Source organism: Falco biarmicus, chromosome 4, assembly GCF_023638135.1.
Source record: "Falco biarmicus isolate bFalBia1 chromosome 4, bFalBia1.pri, whole genome shotgun sequence".
Lineage (NCBI taxonomy): Eukaryota > Metazoa > Chordata > Aves > Falconiformes > Falconidae > Falco > Falco biarmicus.
Window position 1 is genome coordinate 62,945,511 of NC_079291.1, and position 15,913 is coordinate 62,961,423.

A 15,913-nucleotide genomic window follows, 5' to 3' on the forward strand; every position below is an offset into this window, starting at 1 on the left:
AGCAGCCTCTCAGGTGGCTGCGGAGTGCCCAGGCACTGGGCGTACTGCAGGGCAACAGGACATGCTGCAGCACGTGCTGCTGTGCTCAGGGCACCTGCTAGAGTGTGGGGCTAGCCCTGAACCCTGGTCCTCCTTACCTAGCCTCGATGAAGCAGTGGGCTGACGTGAGGACCCACTGTGGGCTGATGAGGGAACCTCCGCAGATGTGCGCCGTGCCTCCTTCCAAGGGAGCCTGGATGCTGACGATCCAGGGCCAGGCCCCTGGCTGGGCATTTCTGACACCCACGACGTGTGACATACTGTAGTTCAAAGCCGCAGGCCGAAGGCCGCAGGTGCCTCTGTAACCAGAAACCCCATTCTGGTTAGCTCCATGGAAGCTTGCGCCATTCCGGCTAAAGGCCAGCCATCTTCCCTCCCTTAAAGGCATGGCCAGAGGGCCCGAGGAAACCCGTGGGGTGTGTGCCCACTCCCCTTCCCCCGCTTTCTGCTTCAGCCCGTAGACGAGCTGTGCCAGCAGCCTGGATGCTGGCAAGGAGCTGAGCCTCCCAGATGGCCTTCAAGAGCCACTGGGGAGGCCATGGGGGACAAGCAGGACCCCTCCAGAGAAGCTCACAAGGGTTGCCCAATCTCCCTCTCAGAGCCTCGGGCCACTTACCCACAGCTATCCCATGTGCCATGCACAGGACAGCACATGGCCAGCAGGACAACGAGGAGGAGAACATCCATCACTACCAGCAACATGTGGCAGCTGAAAGAACAAGGGCTTGTCACCACCAGTACGGCCGACGATGTACTGCCCGCAATATTCCTGTTGCCTGGGGTTCCCTTGGACGCGGGGCTGATGTCACAGAGTGCCTGGTTCCAGGTGCTGGGCGTGGTGGCGGTGGGGGAGGGATGGGGGGCAACAGGAGGGGTTCCAAGCAGGACTGGAGGCGGAAGCTGGGATCGCACACCCCTGACAGAGCCCCACGCAATGCCCTGCTTGCACGATCAGGGTGGGCAGGCCCCGTGGCAGGCAGCAGCGCCTGGCTCCCAGCTCTGCCTGCTAACAGCTCACAGGGCAACACCCAGCGTGGCCTCGCAGCCTCTTTGGGGAGTTCCCTGCCGCCCTGCTCTCTGCAGCCCTGTGCCACCGGCTCCTTCCCAATAAACAGACACACAACAAAGAACACAATGACTACAGCAGCATGCGCGTGCTTGGGTGTTGAAGAGCCAATCTGTTGATGGCCGTGGCACCAAGCAGTGCTCGGCAATCCAAATAAGCCAAGCACAGCCCAGCAACGTCAACCTTCCTGCACAAAGCACAGTGAAATGCAGGTGCAGCACACTCCTCACTGGCTATGTCAGCCACAGCAACGCGCTCTGGCAGGTGTCGTGTCCTTGCTGTCTGTGAGTTGGATTGCTGTTCTGGGCACCCACTGACCATGGCACTTGTGGCAAGGGCAATCAACGTGAAGCTCTAGAGAGAGAGAAGGATGATCCTGCTCTCAGACCTACATGCCATTGTTCGCAGCTTTGCAAGAGCTTGCATCAGTCTCACCTCATCAGTCTGCCTTCTACCGCTGACTGGAGGAGCCTTGCTCACTCACCTGCTGGAGTGCAGGAGAGAAGCAGGAGCCAGGCACGTGCATTGCATTTGCACAGCAGGGCTAGGTCCCTGGAGGGTCGAGAGCCGTGGCTTGAAGGATGGCAGCCTCCAAGCTTGTGAAAGGTGCGGCAGCTCCCTGCTGCCATCCTGGCTTCTGTGGCGAGGCATAAGGCGCACAGCGGAGGGAGCAATCGGGTCCCGAGGAGGAGGACCACGCAGGCTCTGTCTGAAAGTGGAAGAGCTGCTCTCAAGGCCCTTGAGGTGCAGCAGGGCTTCCTAGGCCCCAGAACTGGCCTCCAAGCAAGCGGGCTCAAGGCTGCTTTGTGTTTTGAAAAGGGACCGGCAGCCGGTTCCCATGTGTCTGCTGAGAGCAGGCAGAAGGCGGCCTTGGAGAAGACAACTTGTCTGCTGGGGAAACCCTGCTCTTTCAGCACCGGTTTTGGCAGGTGGCTAGTGGGGAATGCCGTCAGAGGTGGCCACACTTCACAGACGCTTGAAGGAAGAGATTGGGGTCATTTGGCGGAGAGGACTCTGGCAGGGACAGCAGTTCCCAGGCAAGCCCGTCAGTAATGGCACACAAGTCCAAGGTGACCTAGCTAACAACACCCAAAGACCACGTGTGTTGACAGATGGGGCAAACCTGGGAGCAAAGGGGGGGGTGGGAAATAACCGGGCTTGGCCCCGTGTCTGGGAGGAGAGCAGGGCTGAGAGAGGCAGGACTCAGGGAAGATGAGGGGCACGTATAAGCACGGCAAATGGAGAGAAGGGGGGATCAAGGAGCCGGTCACACAGAAGCAAAGTGCTGGCTGCCTTGCTTGCCTGAGCCCTGCGCCTAATCACCACAGTACCCACTGGCTTCTTTTGGAGAGCCACCCCAAAGCCCTTCCTGTGTGGTCCCATTCTGCACCTGCCACACGGTGGGTCCCCAGGCCTGGCTGCTAGCAAAGGCCAACGGCAAGACAGGCCACAGGCAGCCAGCACTTGGAAAGCCCCAGTGTCTCGGGCCAGCTGCTGCTGGGAGCCCTGTGCGCGTGCACAGCTCACTAGTGAACCTGAAGCTGGACGAGGTGACAAGCAAGAGGGGAGAGAGAGCCTCTCAGGCATGTGGATGGCCTGCGGTGTCAGCCGACGTGCCTGCTCAGCCCCAGCGTCCCCACCTTGCAAGAGGACCAGGCCTGCCAACCACTGGCCACCTCTCCACCTCCCAGAGGCAGGAAGGACTTGGAGGTGCTTGAGCATGCATGCCCTCAGCTGCTGCCCACCTAGGCATGCCCCCCCTGCGGGAGCTGCAGAAGGGCCTGCCTCTGAAGCTGCCAGGACCATCCTCCTCTTGCTCTGTGCTTGGGCCCCGGCAAGCCATGGTGCTGCAGCTCCCAGCTCTGTTCCTACCCAGGACTGCAGGGCATGCCTCCAGCTGAACTGGGATCTCTGGAAACATGGGCATGCCCTTTGCTTCCTCTTGATCATGCAGTGAAAGGAGTTCTTATGGCTCTGCGGATGATGCTGGAGCATGCTCCCTCCCCAAGCAAGTCCGGCTTTCTGTCCAGAGGCCTCAGGTGTTCCTCGTAGCACAGAGCGCAACTCCCCTGCACTCCTAGCAGGCTTGGTAATGTCCCCAACGCACAGTTTGCTACCCCAGCACTCCGATAGTCAGTGGTGTCACCGAGCCGAAGCCACCGCGGAGCCCTCAGGCTGAACATGGTCAGTTGTGGGTGGAAAGGGGTCTGGTGGCTCTGCGACAGGGATCCCATGTGGAGCAACCTGCGGTGACACAGTTGGAGGCAGACTGAAAAAACACTATGTCTGCGTGGCTGGGTTTGGACAAAATGGCCTTTATTGTTAATACAATTTTTTTATGTATCTTAGACAGTACATGTGTCAGTCCCTGACAGGTTTTTGTGTTCTTCTTCTTGCTTGCTATTTGCTGTTGCTGTAGGTGCCCGTAGGCTGTGGTTCTAAATTCAAGCTGCGTTCCGTCTCTTCATTCGCCACAAAAGTTTCCTAAAAGCCACGTGGGAGGCTCAGCTCCTTGCCATCACCCAGGCTGCCGGCACAACTTGTCTACGGGCTGAAGCAGAAAGCAGGGAAAGGGGAGCGGGCACACACCCCACGGGTTTCCTCGGCCCTTCTGGCCATGCCTTCAGGGGAGGGAAGACAGCTGGCCTTTAGCCAGAATGGCGCAAGCTTCCATGGAGCTAACCAGAATGGAGTTTCTGGTTACAGAGACACCTGCGGCCTTCGGCTTTTCACTACGGCATGTCACGCGTTGTGGGTGGCACAGATGCCCAGCCAGGGGCCTGGCCCTGGATCGTCAGCATCCAGGCTCCCTTGGAAGGAGGCACGGCGCACATCTGCGGGGGTTCCCTCATCAGCCCACAGTGGGTCCTCACATCAGCCCACTGCTTCATCGAGGCCAGGTAAGGAGGACCAGGGATCGGGGCTAGCCCCACACTCTAGCAGGTGCCCTGAGCACAGCAGCACGTGCTGCAGCATGTCCTGTTGCCCTGCAGTACGCCCAGTGCCTGGGCACTCCGCAGCCACCTGAGAGGCTGCTCAGGAGAAGGCTGGGCTCATGCCACTGCTTCCCAGCAGCCTCCAGCTCGACACTGCTTGAGCCCAAGGAGCACGTGGTCTGTCGCACCCTCCCTAGTGCTGCTCTCCTCTCTCCCTCGCCAAGCAGAAGGCAGGGCAACTGCTGTGCTGCTGCAGCATGTCGCTCTGCTCCCTCTGAGCCCTCTCTCCATCTGCCTTCCAGGAACATCACCATGTGGCAGGTGGTGGTAGGTGCCACCCGGCTGACCCAGCTGGGACCTGAGGCCCAGATGCGCAACATCAAGCAGCTGCTGGTTCACCAGCACTTCAGTAATATCACACGGAGGAACGACATTGCCTTGCTGGAACTGGAGCAGCCTGTCCAGTGCAACAGCTACGTACAGCTTGCCTGCGTGCCGGATGCCTCGCTGAGAGTCTCGGAGCTGACAGAGTGCTACGTCAGTGGCTGGGGTGCCAGGACTGCAAGAGGTGAGCTCCCAAAATGTAGTCACGTTGCGAGTGCAAGCTTGGCCAGCTTGGGGAGGCAGGTTGCTCTTCCTGACAGCAGGGGCGAAAGCCAGAATCAGGCTGTGGGGACGTATGCCTCTTAGAGAGGGGGGCGTGAGCCACTGACCCAGAGCAAGGCAGAAAGGAAGGAGCGGTCCAGCGCCTCCCCACATGCAAAGCCAAGCCCCGGGATAGGGCTTCAGTCACGCAGGGAAGGAGAACTGGCAATGAGCTGCTGGGTGTTCATTCCTTTCTGTGCTCTTCACAGCTGGAGGATCGGCGTATGTGCTGCAGGAGGCCCAGGTCCACCTCATTGATGCCGGGGTCTGTAACAGCAGCGGCTGGTACAGAGGGGCCATCCACACCCACAACATCTGTGCTGGCTATCCGCAGGGTGGCATCGACACCTGCCAGGTAGGAGCGTGCTACAAGCCAAGCCCCGGCAGCACGGGCAGCCCCGCCACAACCGCCCAAACCTGCACCGTCACGGGCTTTTCCTGGCCACTCACACTCCCATTGCTGTGTCCCCACTGCTGAGGGCCTTACCCCCCTTCCCCTTTTGCACGCCTTTGCCCAGGGCCTGCCTGCCTTGTCCCAGAGGCCTGGCACTATGTCCACAAAGCCCACCCAGTGCCCTTGGCAGCCCAGAGCTTCACCATCCCAAACGTGCAACATCCTTCTGCAGCACCTGCAGGACAACTGTGCTGCAGGGAGAGCGAGCCCTGCCTTACAGGCCCACCGCCCCCCTCCCAGGAAAGCTTCTCCAGAGCTTGGCTGGCCACTAAATACAGCTCTGGAAGTGCCATGAGAGGGAAGGAGCCAGCCACTGGGCTGACGGTGGCCACCCAACAACCCCTTCATCCTCTCTCCTCTGCTGCAGGGGGACAGCGGTGGGCCTCTTGTGTGCCAAGACAAGAGCGCTGACTACTTCTGGCTTGTTGGCCTGACCAGCTGGGGGATGGGCTGTGCGAGAGCAAAGAAGCCCGGAGTCTACACCTCCACCCAGCACTTCTACAACTGGATCCTGGAACAGATGGGCCTGCACACAGCAGTAGCGACTACGGCAAGGCCGCAGCCAGCCTTCACCTCCACCCCCGTTCACAGGCCAACACCAACAGAAGCAGGAAGGTTTATACCCTGCCCACTTCCAGTGCAGAAGCTGTGGGATTTCCTTTCTTGGCTGCAGAAGTTGGTGCAGTTCCTAATAGGAGAAAAGGTTTGATCAGCAGGACGGAGAGGATCCAGGGCTGGCTGCAGTGCACCACCACCATTTCCCGCTGGGGCAATGCCTGCTGATGCAAAGGCAGCCTCAGTGTCAAAGGCCTGCTCTGTCCTGCCCGCGCTCCTCTCAACGGAAGAGCTCAGCTGGCTGAGTCCCTGCAATAAAGTGTTTCAGTTCTGTGGCTAACCAGGCGCCAGTCCTCTTCAGTCTCGTGTGCAAGGCCAGGACTTCCACGCCCGGCACCTGCCGGAGGAAGCAGGCTGCAGGCAGACAAGTCGGGCACAAAGGGTCACAGCAAAGGGCTGAAGCTCTGCCTGCTCAGCAAGAAGGATGAGGGTGCAGTGGAACAAGGGAAGGCAGGTCATTGCGGGGCTCAGGGCCTTGGGGATGGCAGCTGGAAGCACAGACTGCCTTAGGCCCGCTCCTGGTGGGATCCCTGTGTGCGTCTGTATGAGGCGCAAGCGAACTTGAACGTGGACTCTCAGGGCCCAGGAAACACAGATCTAGAAAGACCCAAGGCTTGCACCAGGCACTGGTGAGGGAGCCTTGGCCTTGAGCCCCACATATGACATGGACTTAATTTCTAGACTGTTATCTGAGGCATCTACGAACACGCTGTGCTTATGAATCCAGGGAGTGAGGCTGTGTTTCTGTTTCAGTAGCCTCATCCTCTGGTCTCATGGTTTAATGCCAGCCGGCAACCAAGCACCACGCAGCCGCCTGCTCACTCCCCTTCATCTGGAGGGCTGGGGAGGAGAATCAGAAAAGAATGTAAAACTTGAGGGTTGAGATAAGAACAATTTAAAAATTTTATTACTAAATATAAATTACTAAATCTAAATTATATAAAATTAATATAAAAATAAGAATAAAGAGGTAAGAACATCAGTAATAACAATAATAATAGTAACAATTAGGATGGAAAGGTGGGGGAAAAGGGTAAAATCCAAAGGAAAAGGGAAAAGGGGAAAAAAACCCCAAGTGATGCACAGCGTCCCAACAGTCTTGATTCGTTTCCAAGTCCGGTGGGGGAACGTTCTGTCCAATGTTAGTTGGTTCCGGGTTTTTTTACAGTTTTTACAAGCTGTTCTGTTTAGTCACACCTTCCACTCGGCAATGGTGTACATGCCCAACATGGTCCTCGGGGGCCTCCAAGCACCTTGATCCCCCTGACCGCAGGTCTGGGTGCATGCACAGGGGTTTGGTTAAGTTTTGCAGGATCAGCTTCCCCCCCGCCCTCCTCCGCTCCTTTGCTCCATGGCATCAGTCGGTCTCCTCCTTTAACAATGTATAGATAAATCTCTGTGGTGGCAGTGGTGTTATCTTCCTGCCTTAACAACGTATAGATAGATCATTCACTGTGGTGATGGCATGAGTTTCCTGCCATAGCAATGTTGAGACAATACATCTGCTGTGGCGATGGTGGGTCTCACCGGCACAGTCTCTTACACCTCCTAGAGAACTGCAGAGCTGTGGACTCAGAAATACCGGGGCACAACGCTTGGCCTGCCTGAAAGGTTCAGGAGGCTCTCAGATATCCAGGCAGCAGTAGAAACCGGTCTCATTTTACAGCAAGGCTGACCACACTTGCCAGTTTTCTTTTGCGTGCTCACACCTGGAAGCCAAACCAGAACAGCTGCACACACAGCACAACAATTGCTCAGCACATCTACACCAACAGAGCTCTCCCCTAAAGCACACTTGGAGTCACTCGTACGCCAAGTCAACATCTACAGCGGAACCTGGCCACATGCTTTGACACAATGTCATTTGGGGTCAAACTGACACACACCAAAAAATTAGTAAAAGACATCTCCTTCTCTGCCACATCAGGTATCCTTCAGTTTGAGCTGAGTTAAAGCTCCTTCAGTTGAGCTGTAACTGTTACATTATTTCCCAAATGCAAAGCCAAACAGAGAAAATATAGCCACAACATGCTCCTTAAAAAGCAAATCTGCACACCACACACAGTTCATTGTGACCAAAGCAAGATGTGACCACGGGACCACGACCCTTCAAAATTTCAAGATGCCTAGGTGGGACCACACAAACAAGGAACATGCCTGCACATTAAGACAGGCTGGTCAAGTTTACCACCAAAACTCCACATCAGCATTTGCTAACCCTGTCCAGCTCTGGGTATCCAGAGCCACACTCAGCTCACTTGAAAGTGTCTCCTAGTAGCAGTATCAAGTATTAAGCTCAGAACGGTACCTCCCTGACGCCTACATGGAAGAAAACTCAAACTGTGCCCCCTTCTCCTTAAGGTTCCTTAGAGCTTGTGACAGGAATTTCATTCCACTGCTTGGAAAAGTGCCAAGGTTGCAGCTTAAGGGAACCGGAGTTCCCTGGGTCTCAGAGTAATTCTAGAGCTAAAGTGGTGAGAGACATCAACTCTAGATCAGACTACACGTGCCAGCACTCACCACTGACCCAGCATGGCAACCTCCTTCTGTCCTACCCAAAGGTTTCAAACCCAACACACTGTCTTCCTATGGCAGGAAGCTACCTTATTTATAATTTGTAACACCATTAACGTGTTCCGTGAGACGGGACTACAGATATATTATGCAGACAAGCAAGGCGCCATTTGGAAGCACCGGAGCCTTATGGCGAGACATTTTTTCTACAACAGAGAGCACAACGGTGAATAAACAAAGACTGAGTCCTTCTCCTCAAGGGAAAAGCATGCAGCAGATCAATGACTGTTGAACAGGCGGGCAGAATTCTCAGAAAAAGCAACCCGTAACTGTCAGCAAGAAAAAGAAGGTTGTTCCTCTGCAGGACAGAGACAGAGGATGAAGAAAAGGGGAAAAGGACCAGGACAGAAGTGGAGAGAGTAAAAGAGAAGGGAGCAACAGAATGACAGATAAAGGCAGAATGGAAGAGCAAGCAGGACAAACAAATAGGATGGAGAGCTACAGGGAATCAAAACACAATGGGTTTGTATGGCAAGGTTTGGGGAGGAGGAGGAAAAGGAGAAGAAAGAAACAATGTGTGATCAACTGACCGCAGCTGCCGTTCCCCATCCCCCTGCATGGAGGAGACAGGGAAATTGGGAGTAAAGTTAAGCCCAGTAGAAGAGAGGGCAGGACGGAAGGTGTTTTGAAGATTTGCTTTTACTGCTCATTCTCCTGTTCTGATTTGACGGCTAATCAGTCACACTCATTTCCCCAAGTTCAGCCTGTTATGCCCATGAAGGTAATGGCAGTCATCTCCCCATCCTTACGCAGGCTCATGAGCTTTTTATTGTATCTTGTCTTCCCTGTCCAGCGGACGAGGGGGAGCGGTAAAGAGCAGCTTCAGTCCAGCCTGGATCACCCCACCACACACACAAATCACAGCAGCGCAGAGGAGTGGCAGGGAGGGCCAGCGACACAACAGAGAGGAGACAGCGTTCCACGGACCCAGGACTCACCACAGCTCTCACTTTTGGTACCACTGTGAAAATGTGACATTTTAGATGCTTCTTTCTCCTTCTCTCCTCCCAGTCGCTCGTCTGTCCTCCATTTAAGGTCACCTGTGGGTGTCTCACCTCACAGCTCTTCCTCACAAGACAAGGACTCCTAGACACGTAACCTCGCTCCCTTGTAACCTCGCTCCCTTGTATGCCCGGAGGCCGCAATACACTTTGGGTTACGCACAGACCCTGCTGTGCACGCTGGCAGCCAGGCCTGCTGCGGGCTGCAGAGGTGGATCCTTCCCCATCCGCAGGGGCAGGCTCTTTGGTGCCTGCAGCAGGAGGCAGCTGCTAGCCACATGGCCTTGGACGACTTCTCCTTTGCCTTTCCCTGGCCTGTCCAGCTCCTGCCGCAGCAGCTCCTGCCCACAGCCAGGCCGTGCCCCCCAGTCCCCTCTTGCACACGCACTGCGGGGGGAGCAAGGCCAGGCAGAAACAACCTCCACCAGCCTAAGGCAGGTGCAGCCAACAGCATCCCCAGGGGAGGAACAGCACGCAGCGTCCTCAGCCCAGCCCCTGGCAGAGGGAAAGAAGCACAAGTGACCATTATTGGCATCGCTCGGCCCTGGCTGGGGCCCCTCCTGCCGCAGGGCCTTCCTGAGCAGCAGTGGGGGGCTGGTGGCCGCTTTCATGGCAGCACTGAGGGGCTGCCTGGAGCTGGGGGCCCGGCTGCAGGAGAGGTGCTGCAGCAGGGCAGGCAGCAGCATGGGGCAAGTGGGGCCACAGTAGGCTCAGCAGGTCTGGTGAGCTAGGGAGGTGCCCGGGGCTGGCGACTGTGCCTGTGGGGTGGGCCTCCCGCTTCCCCTCCTCCCTCCCCTCAGCCCCCAGCCCCTCCAGGACTGCCCAGACACAGATCATGGGCAGCTGAAGCTTCCCGTTCCCCCCACCACCATCGCCTCGAGGCAGCCAGCGGGCAGGAGACCGCCTCAACCCGTCACAGGGGCTCACTTGCCTCACCCATGGCACTCCCCACGCCATCAGCTCCCAGGCAGACGCCTGACACCCCCCTGTATCTCATGATGCCCCGTAACGCCCCGCTGTATCCCATAATGCCTCCCAACAGCCTCGCCACATTCCCTAAGGAATGTTCGTTACTTTACCCATTTTCTTCTCCAGGAAGTGACAAGCATTCCCGCTGCAGCAGAAAATCAGTACTGCTGGCTGAGCTGGAGGGACGGGAGCTGTTCTCTGCACATGAGGCCTGCCAGCTTTCCCCAGCCAGCTGCATGCAGTTGTGCAACACAGGAGAAAAACAGAGAGAATCAAACGATGAAAATGGCAAATGGATGAAAATTGGGGATCTTATCCAAAAAAATCTGAGTAGGGAAGGCATGCTACAAGGACAAAACTCCACGCTTTTGCTTCATTGAGAACTCACTGTTATTTCATCTCCCCTCCTCCTCAAGTTTTCTGCTCAGTGTTTTCAGCAGTATCAGGGGACTCATTCTGCACCTGCCCAAACTAGGACAAATCCTGCACCAAACCTGGGTTAATCACTGACTGTGAAGCTCCAGCACCGAAGGAACTCTCCGAACGAGCTCATCTGAGAAAGCGTGTAATAGCAAAAAAACCCTTTAATCAATGATTCTCTGCCTGGCAGCCATCCTGAAAGCAGAACCCGTACTTTCCCCGAAGAAAGCTTTCTGTGATACTCTTGCTTCTACCAGGCGCCACTTTTCTGTAACCCGCCGGTGCTCGGCCGAACCCCCCCCTGCCGCGGGGGCTCCGCAGGCGCCGCTCCCTGCCCGCACCGGGGCTACGGGCACCTGCGCCAAGGCAGCGCCCGGCGCTCCCGGCACAGCGCGGCCGCCCCCCGGCAGCGCAGCCCCACGCCCCCCAGCGCGGCTCCGGCACCCCCGGCCCCGCTCCCCGGCCCGGGCCCCGCCGCCCCCCCGGCGCTCTCCCCCCGCGCCCGCCGCTCGCCGCCCCGGCCTCCGCTCACCGGCCCCGGCGCGGCCGCGGCCCGGCGGCGCTCAGCGGCCGCTCCGCTCCCCGCCCCGGCCCCCGCCGCCGCCGCCGCCGGCCCCGCTGCCCGCCCCGGGGTCCCCCCCGCCCCGGCCCTCAGCCGGAGCCCCGCGGGGAAAGGGGCCCTGGCCCGACGCCTCCCCCGGGCTCCCTCGCAGCCCCTCGCCCGGGGCCAAGGGGGCGCGGACGCAGCCGGGGGGGAGGCGGGGGGGTTACTCGGGGCACGGGGAGCGAGCCCCGGGAGCGAGCCTGCTGCGGGGCTGGGGCCCTCCGCGCACCCCCTGCCCCGGGACGCCTCCGCCATAGTTCCCGCAGCCCAGCTAACAGGCGGCCCCCAGCAGAGGAGAGTGACAGCCCCGGCGGCCAATCAGAGCGAGCGTCCCCTCAGGGGAGGGCGGGCTCAAGGCCAGGACGGAGTGACAGCCCAGCGCGGCCAATCAGAGAGAGCATCCCCTCAGGGGAGGGCGGCACTACACCAGGGATTCCCTGTTGATGTTAGAGCCCTGTCCTGCTGCTGCCCTTCCCGCTGAGGTCCCCGTTTCCCACCACCACCTTCAGCAGCACCTGAGCATCCTTCTCCTGCTGCACCGCCTCGCTACCCCAGACACCCTTTGGGGCCGCCAGCTGCCCTGACAGGGGCCACTGGGGCCAAAGCGCGGCTCGTGGCAGCCAGGGGGTTCAGGAGCAGCCCGGCAGAATGGGGCCAGTGCAGGCCCTGGGAGTGTTATCAAAATTATACCCAGGAAAACTCTCCAAACCAAATGATAGTTCACAAAGCCGACCCTGGGTTATGGCAGCACGGGGTGCATGGGGGAGCTTTCCTCCTAACACGCACACCAACATACTTGGGGGTACACAGCATATACGGTAGAGTACTTGCATCATACAGTACTATTCATTGCATTCAGGCACTAAAGGGAGTAGCAAACCGCAAGGCTGAAACATAGCAACGCAAATAGCTGCATGGATAGAATGCTTATTTTTAGTCATGATAATTAGGGGTGTGAGAACAGCGCGTGCTTAGGGACTAATAACCAATTATATTTTTGCTTTGGGAATATGCATGTGTATCGAGTCTATATAAGTAGTGTTAGAAGCTAATAAAGTTGAGCAAGATGCATAACTCATATTGAGTAATTTCTTGACTCCGGCAAACCCTTCTCCCAACAATTGGCACCTGAACAATGGGAAAGCTGGAAAAACTCTGCCTTTGCATTGCGACAGTGGGCTTTGCGAATTGAGAGTCGCTAGAGAGGAGTTTGAGCAGGAAGACGTCCGTAAGGAGTAAAGGCGTCTGAATCCGGCATTGACGTCCTGCACGGACCTGCACCAGTAAGACCATTTTTCCCTCGATAATGGAGAGGGAGGCAGCACTCACACTATTATCTGATACTCTTGCTAAGCAAGAGGCTAGCGTGAGCAAGATGCTCCATGAGCTCTGTAGGTGGGCGAATGAAAAAGGACACTTAAAAGACCCCCAATTGATGTTTAGTGTGACTGAGTGGCGAGAGATCAGGGATTCCCTTTGGGATGCGATCCTTAGCGGCAGCAAGTCGGCAGCAAGTCAGCCAAGGACTTGGGATCAACCTGGCGGGAGGTCATGAACCATTTACGATCAATGGTTGCAGAGAAAAATATGGCTATGGCTGCCTCATACCTCCTCGGTCGGGAAACCGAGTCGTTGGAGTCTACCTGATTATTTGGTCAAGGCGCTCCGTCTGCGAAAGGCATAATTGTGCCTATTAAAAAATCTGCGACAGAGCTATTACACCCAACACCAACACCAGAGGGTGCCGCCGCAACGGGTGCTCCATGCCGACCTGAAAGCTACCAAGAGCCGCCCCCCCTGCTAGATGAGGAAGAGGGTACAAGAGTGGGTCTGAGCGCGCCTCTGAATGAGAGTGCAGAGTCCGATAAAGAAAATGAACCCACCCCAGCTGCTGCTGCCCCGATCCCCCGTCCCCAAACAAAACCCTCCAACTGGACCTTAAACCGCTTGCAGCAGCAATTGAACGAATGCCATCTGCATACTGCCGGTCGTGATGTTCAAGTCCTGACCCAGGAAGGCGTTATCCTCCAGCCTGCCGCTTCCCAGAGTTGTTGGTCTAGGGTTATATGAGACACTATATTGGAGGGAGAGGGGCAGGCTGCTTCTGCTGTTGCATGTGTGGTGCGGACCACCACTTTACCAGATGGTTCAGCAGCCGCAGCGTGGAAACCTTTTGATTGGAAGTTTATGCAGCAGCTACAACAAGCTGTTATACAATATGGTTTGCAATCAGAACTGGTCAAACACTTGCTGAATTATTTGTTTGACTCTGAAATCATGACACCCAGTGACTGTACTTCACTAGCCAGATTGCTTCTTACACCAGCACAGTATTTGCTTTTTGAAAAGGAATGGGAACGACAAGTGCATAAGGTTTTGATCCTGCCCAGGGCCCAGGGGCATCCCCTCTGTGATGGTAAAGAGGACATGCTGTTAGGTCGTGACATTTATGCGGACCCTAAGGTACAATTAACGTTTTCCATGGAAATGCATAATGCCTGCGCCCTGGCTGCAAAACAAGCCCTGACACTTGTCCCATCAGAACGAAAGGCCCCTTCCTTTATAACAGTCAAACAGGGAGCAACGGAACCATTTGACAGTTTTGTGAACCGGCTAGTGTAAGCCTTGGACCAAAACCACAGTATGATGGAGGATCTTAAAGTACAAAGGCTCCAGATGCTAGCTTTTGAAAATGCTAATCCAAGGGCCAAGATGATTCTGTCCACCTTTCCCCAAACAGCTCCGGTGGAGGAAATGCTGGAACGAATGGTAAACAGCGCAACTGCCCAGCAAGCCACCTTTGTCTCTGATGCTGTAAGTTCCACTGTTACAGCCATGCAAACCCATACCCAGGCACTGGCAGCTGTCCTCAAACCTGCAGTATGACCACGAGCCAAACAAAAAAGTTATCTCGGACCTTGTTTCCGCTGTGGTGGGAAAGGTCATCAACGCCGTAACTGCTCGGTGTCTGTATGGTGTGACAATTAATTCTCATGCTTCTAAAGTCTGTTGGCGATCGGGAAAACGCAAACAGAGCACGAACGGCGGCCGCGTGAAGACAAAAGTGGTCCCGTCAACCCAGGGCCCGGCCTCCCAGCAACCCAGGGTAGCTTGGGAATCAACTTGGCGACAGCAGTAGATGTCACTCTGTTTGACACAACACCATCCACAAGATTCCATCCACAGCCTTTGGCCTGATACGCTCCTCGTGTCGACAATTTGGAGCTTTATTAATAGGCCGATCTTCAGCTGGACTAAAGGGTATCTTTGTAATACCGGGGCTAATTGATGCTGATTATACAGGACAGATTGTTATCGTGGCTTACACATTATATACACCTCTCCACATACCACAGGGAAGCTAAATTGCTCAATTAGTTCCCCTGCAAAATTTCACAGATAGAGTATGTGCGCCACCTCGTGACTCTTTACCAAATCATGGGAATAAAAACGATCTACAGATGAACTTGTATGCTTCACTATGTCAATGAACAACCAGCCAGAAGCTAGAGTCACATTACTAAGAGGAAATGAATCTTGTACCTTTATTGCACTCTTTGACACAGGAGCTGATGTGACTATCATCACCCGACAGCTGTGGCCTAAACATTGGCCTACTAGACCGGCCACAGGAGGAGTCAGCGGCATCGGAGGCATCTCACTGCCACATACTAGCACAGAGCCAATCATTATTCAAGTGGAAGACAAAATAGCATCAGCACATGTAATGATCTTACCTTTACCAGATGGCATTTCTGCCCTCATTGGCCACGAAATAATGACTCAATTGGGAGTAGTGTTAACTACCCCAGGTACGGTTTTCTGGCAGCCTCTGCAGGGCAGCCTCCCATCCTAAAACTCACCTGGATTACAGATGAGCCTGTCTGGGTGGAGCAGTGGCCGCTACAAAAGGAGAAGCTGCAGATAGCGCATGAGCTGGTACAAGAACAACTAAATGCTCACCATATTAAGCCATCAACCAGCCTTTGGAACACCCCCATCTTTGTTATACCAAGAAAGTCTGGAAAGTTTCACTTACTTCATGATTTACGCAAGGTGAATGAACAAATGCAAGCTATGGGAGCGCTCCAGCCCGGATTACCAACTCCTACTATGATACCTAAAGATTGGGCCTTATTAATTGTAGACCTGAAGGACTGTTTCTTTACCATACCATTATTACATCCAGCAGATACACCGCGCTTCGCCTTCACCTTGCCACGAAGTCCTTCCACAGGGAATGCGCAATAGCCCCACCATGTGTCAACTTTTCGTTGCTGCAGCATTACGTCGACGGTGGCCGCATGCTCTCATTTATCGTTATATGGATGATATTTTAGTAGCTCAACCGCAACCCTTTACGGAACAGAACCTACAACAACTTATGCAAACACTTGGACAAGCAGGATTACAAGTAGCACCAGAAAAGGTTCAACAGCAATCTCCATTCAAATACCTGGGATGGAAGATTAATGACAGCATCATAACGCCACAGAAAACCACCATTACCACTGAGATCAAAACCTTTACTGATGCGCAGATGCTGCTGGGGGATTTGCAATGGATACGTCCCCTTCTGGGTATTACCAA

The 15,913-nt window shown here is 55.6% G+C and overlaps 1 protein-coding gene, 1 long non-coding RNA gene and 1 other non-coding gene across 4 annotated transcripts; 1 reads left to right on the forward strand and 2 right to left on the reverse strand.

Moving 5' to 3' along the window:
- The first annotated feature begins 4,877 nt into the window (after positions 1 to 4,877).
- On the forward strand, positions 4,878 to 6,035 carry LOC130147375 (uncharacterized). The gene is made up of 2 exons (XR_008821224.1): positions 4,878 to 5,041; positions 5,508 to 6,035. It is a non-coding gene; the product is annotated as an uncharacterized LOC130147375 (long non-coding RNA).
- Positions 6,036 to 8,198: 2,163 nt separating this feature from the next.
- On the reverse strand, positions 8,199 to 8,283 carry LOC130149326 (small nucleolar RNA SNORD45). Its single transcript, XR_008821871.1, has one exon. It is a non-coding gene; the product is annotated as a small nucleolar RNA SNORD45 (small nucleolar RNA).
- A 988-nt stretch (positions 8,284 to 9,271) lies between these two features.
- LOC130147368 (solute carrier family 12 member 2-like) lies at positions 9,272 to 12,110 on the reverse strand. 2 transcript variants are annotated; one of them, XM_056334381.1, is made up of 3 exons: positions 11,252 to 12,110; positions 10,410 to 10,531; positions 9,272 to 9,825 (listed from the first exon to the last, which is right to left on the reverse strand). In XM_056334381.1, the coding sequence occupies exons 1-3, from the start codon at positions 11,576 to 11,578 to the stop codon at positions 9,486 to 9,488; spliced, it is 789 nt and encodes a 262-aa protein (XP_056190356.1). In that variant the 5' UTR covers positions 11,579 to 12,110; the 3' UTR covers positions 9,272 to 9,485. The 2 variants fall into 2 exon arrangements, 1 of the variants encoding a protein (XP_056190356.1); XR_008821220.1 differs by lacking the exon at positions 11,252 to 12,110 and adding an exon at positions 10,688 to 11,200 and having other exon boundaries at positions 9,272 to 10,531.
- Positions 12,111 to 15,913: the final 3,803 nt, after the last annotated feature.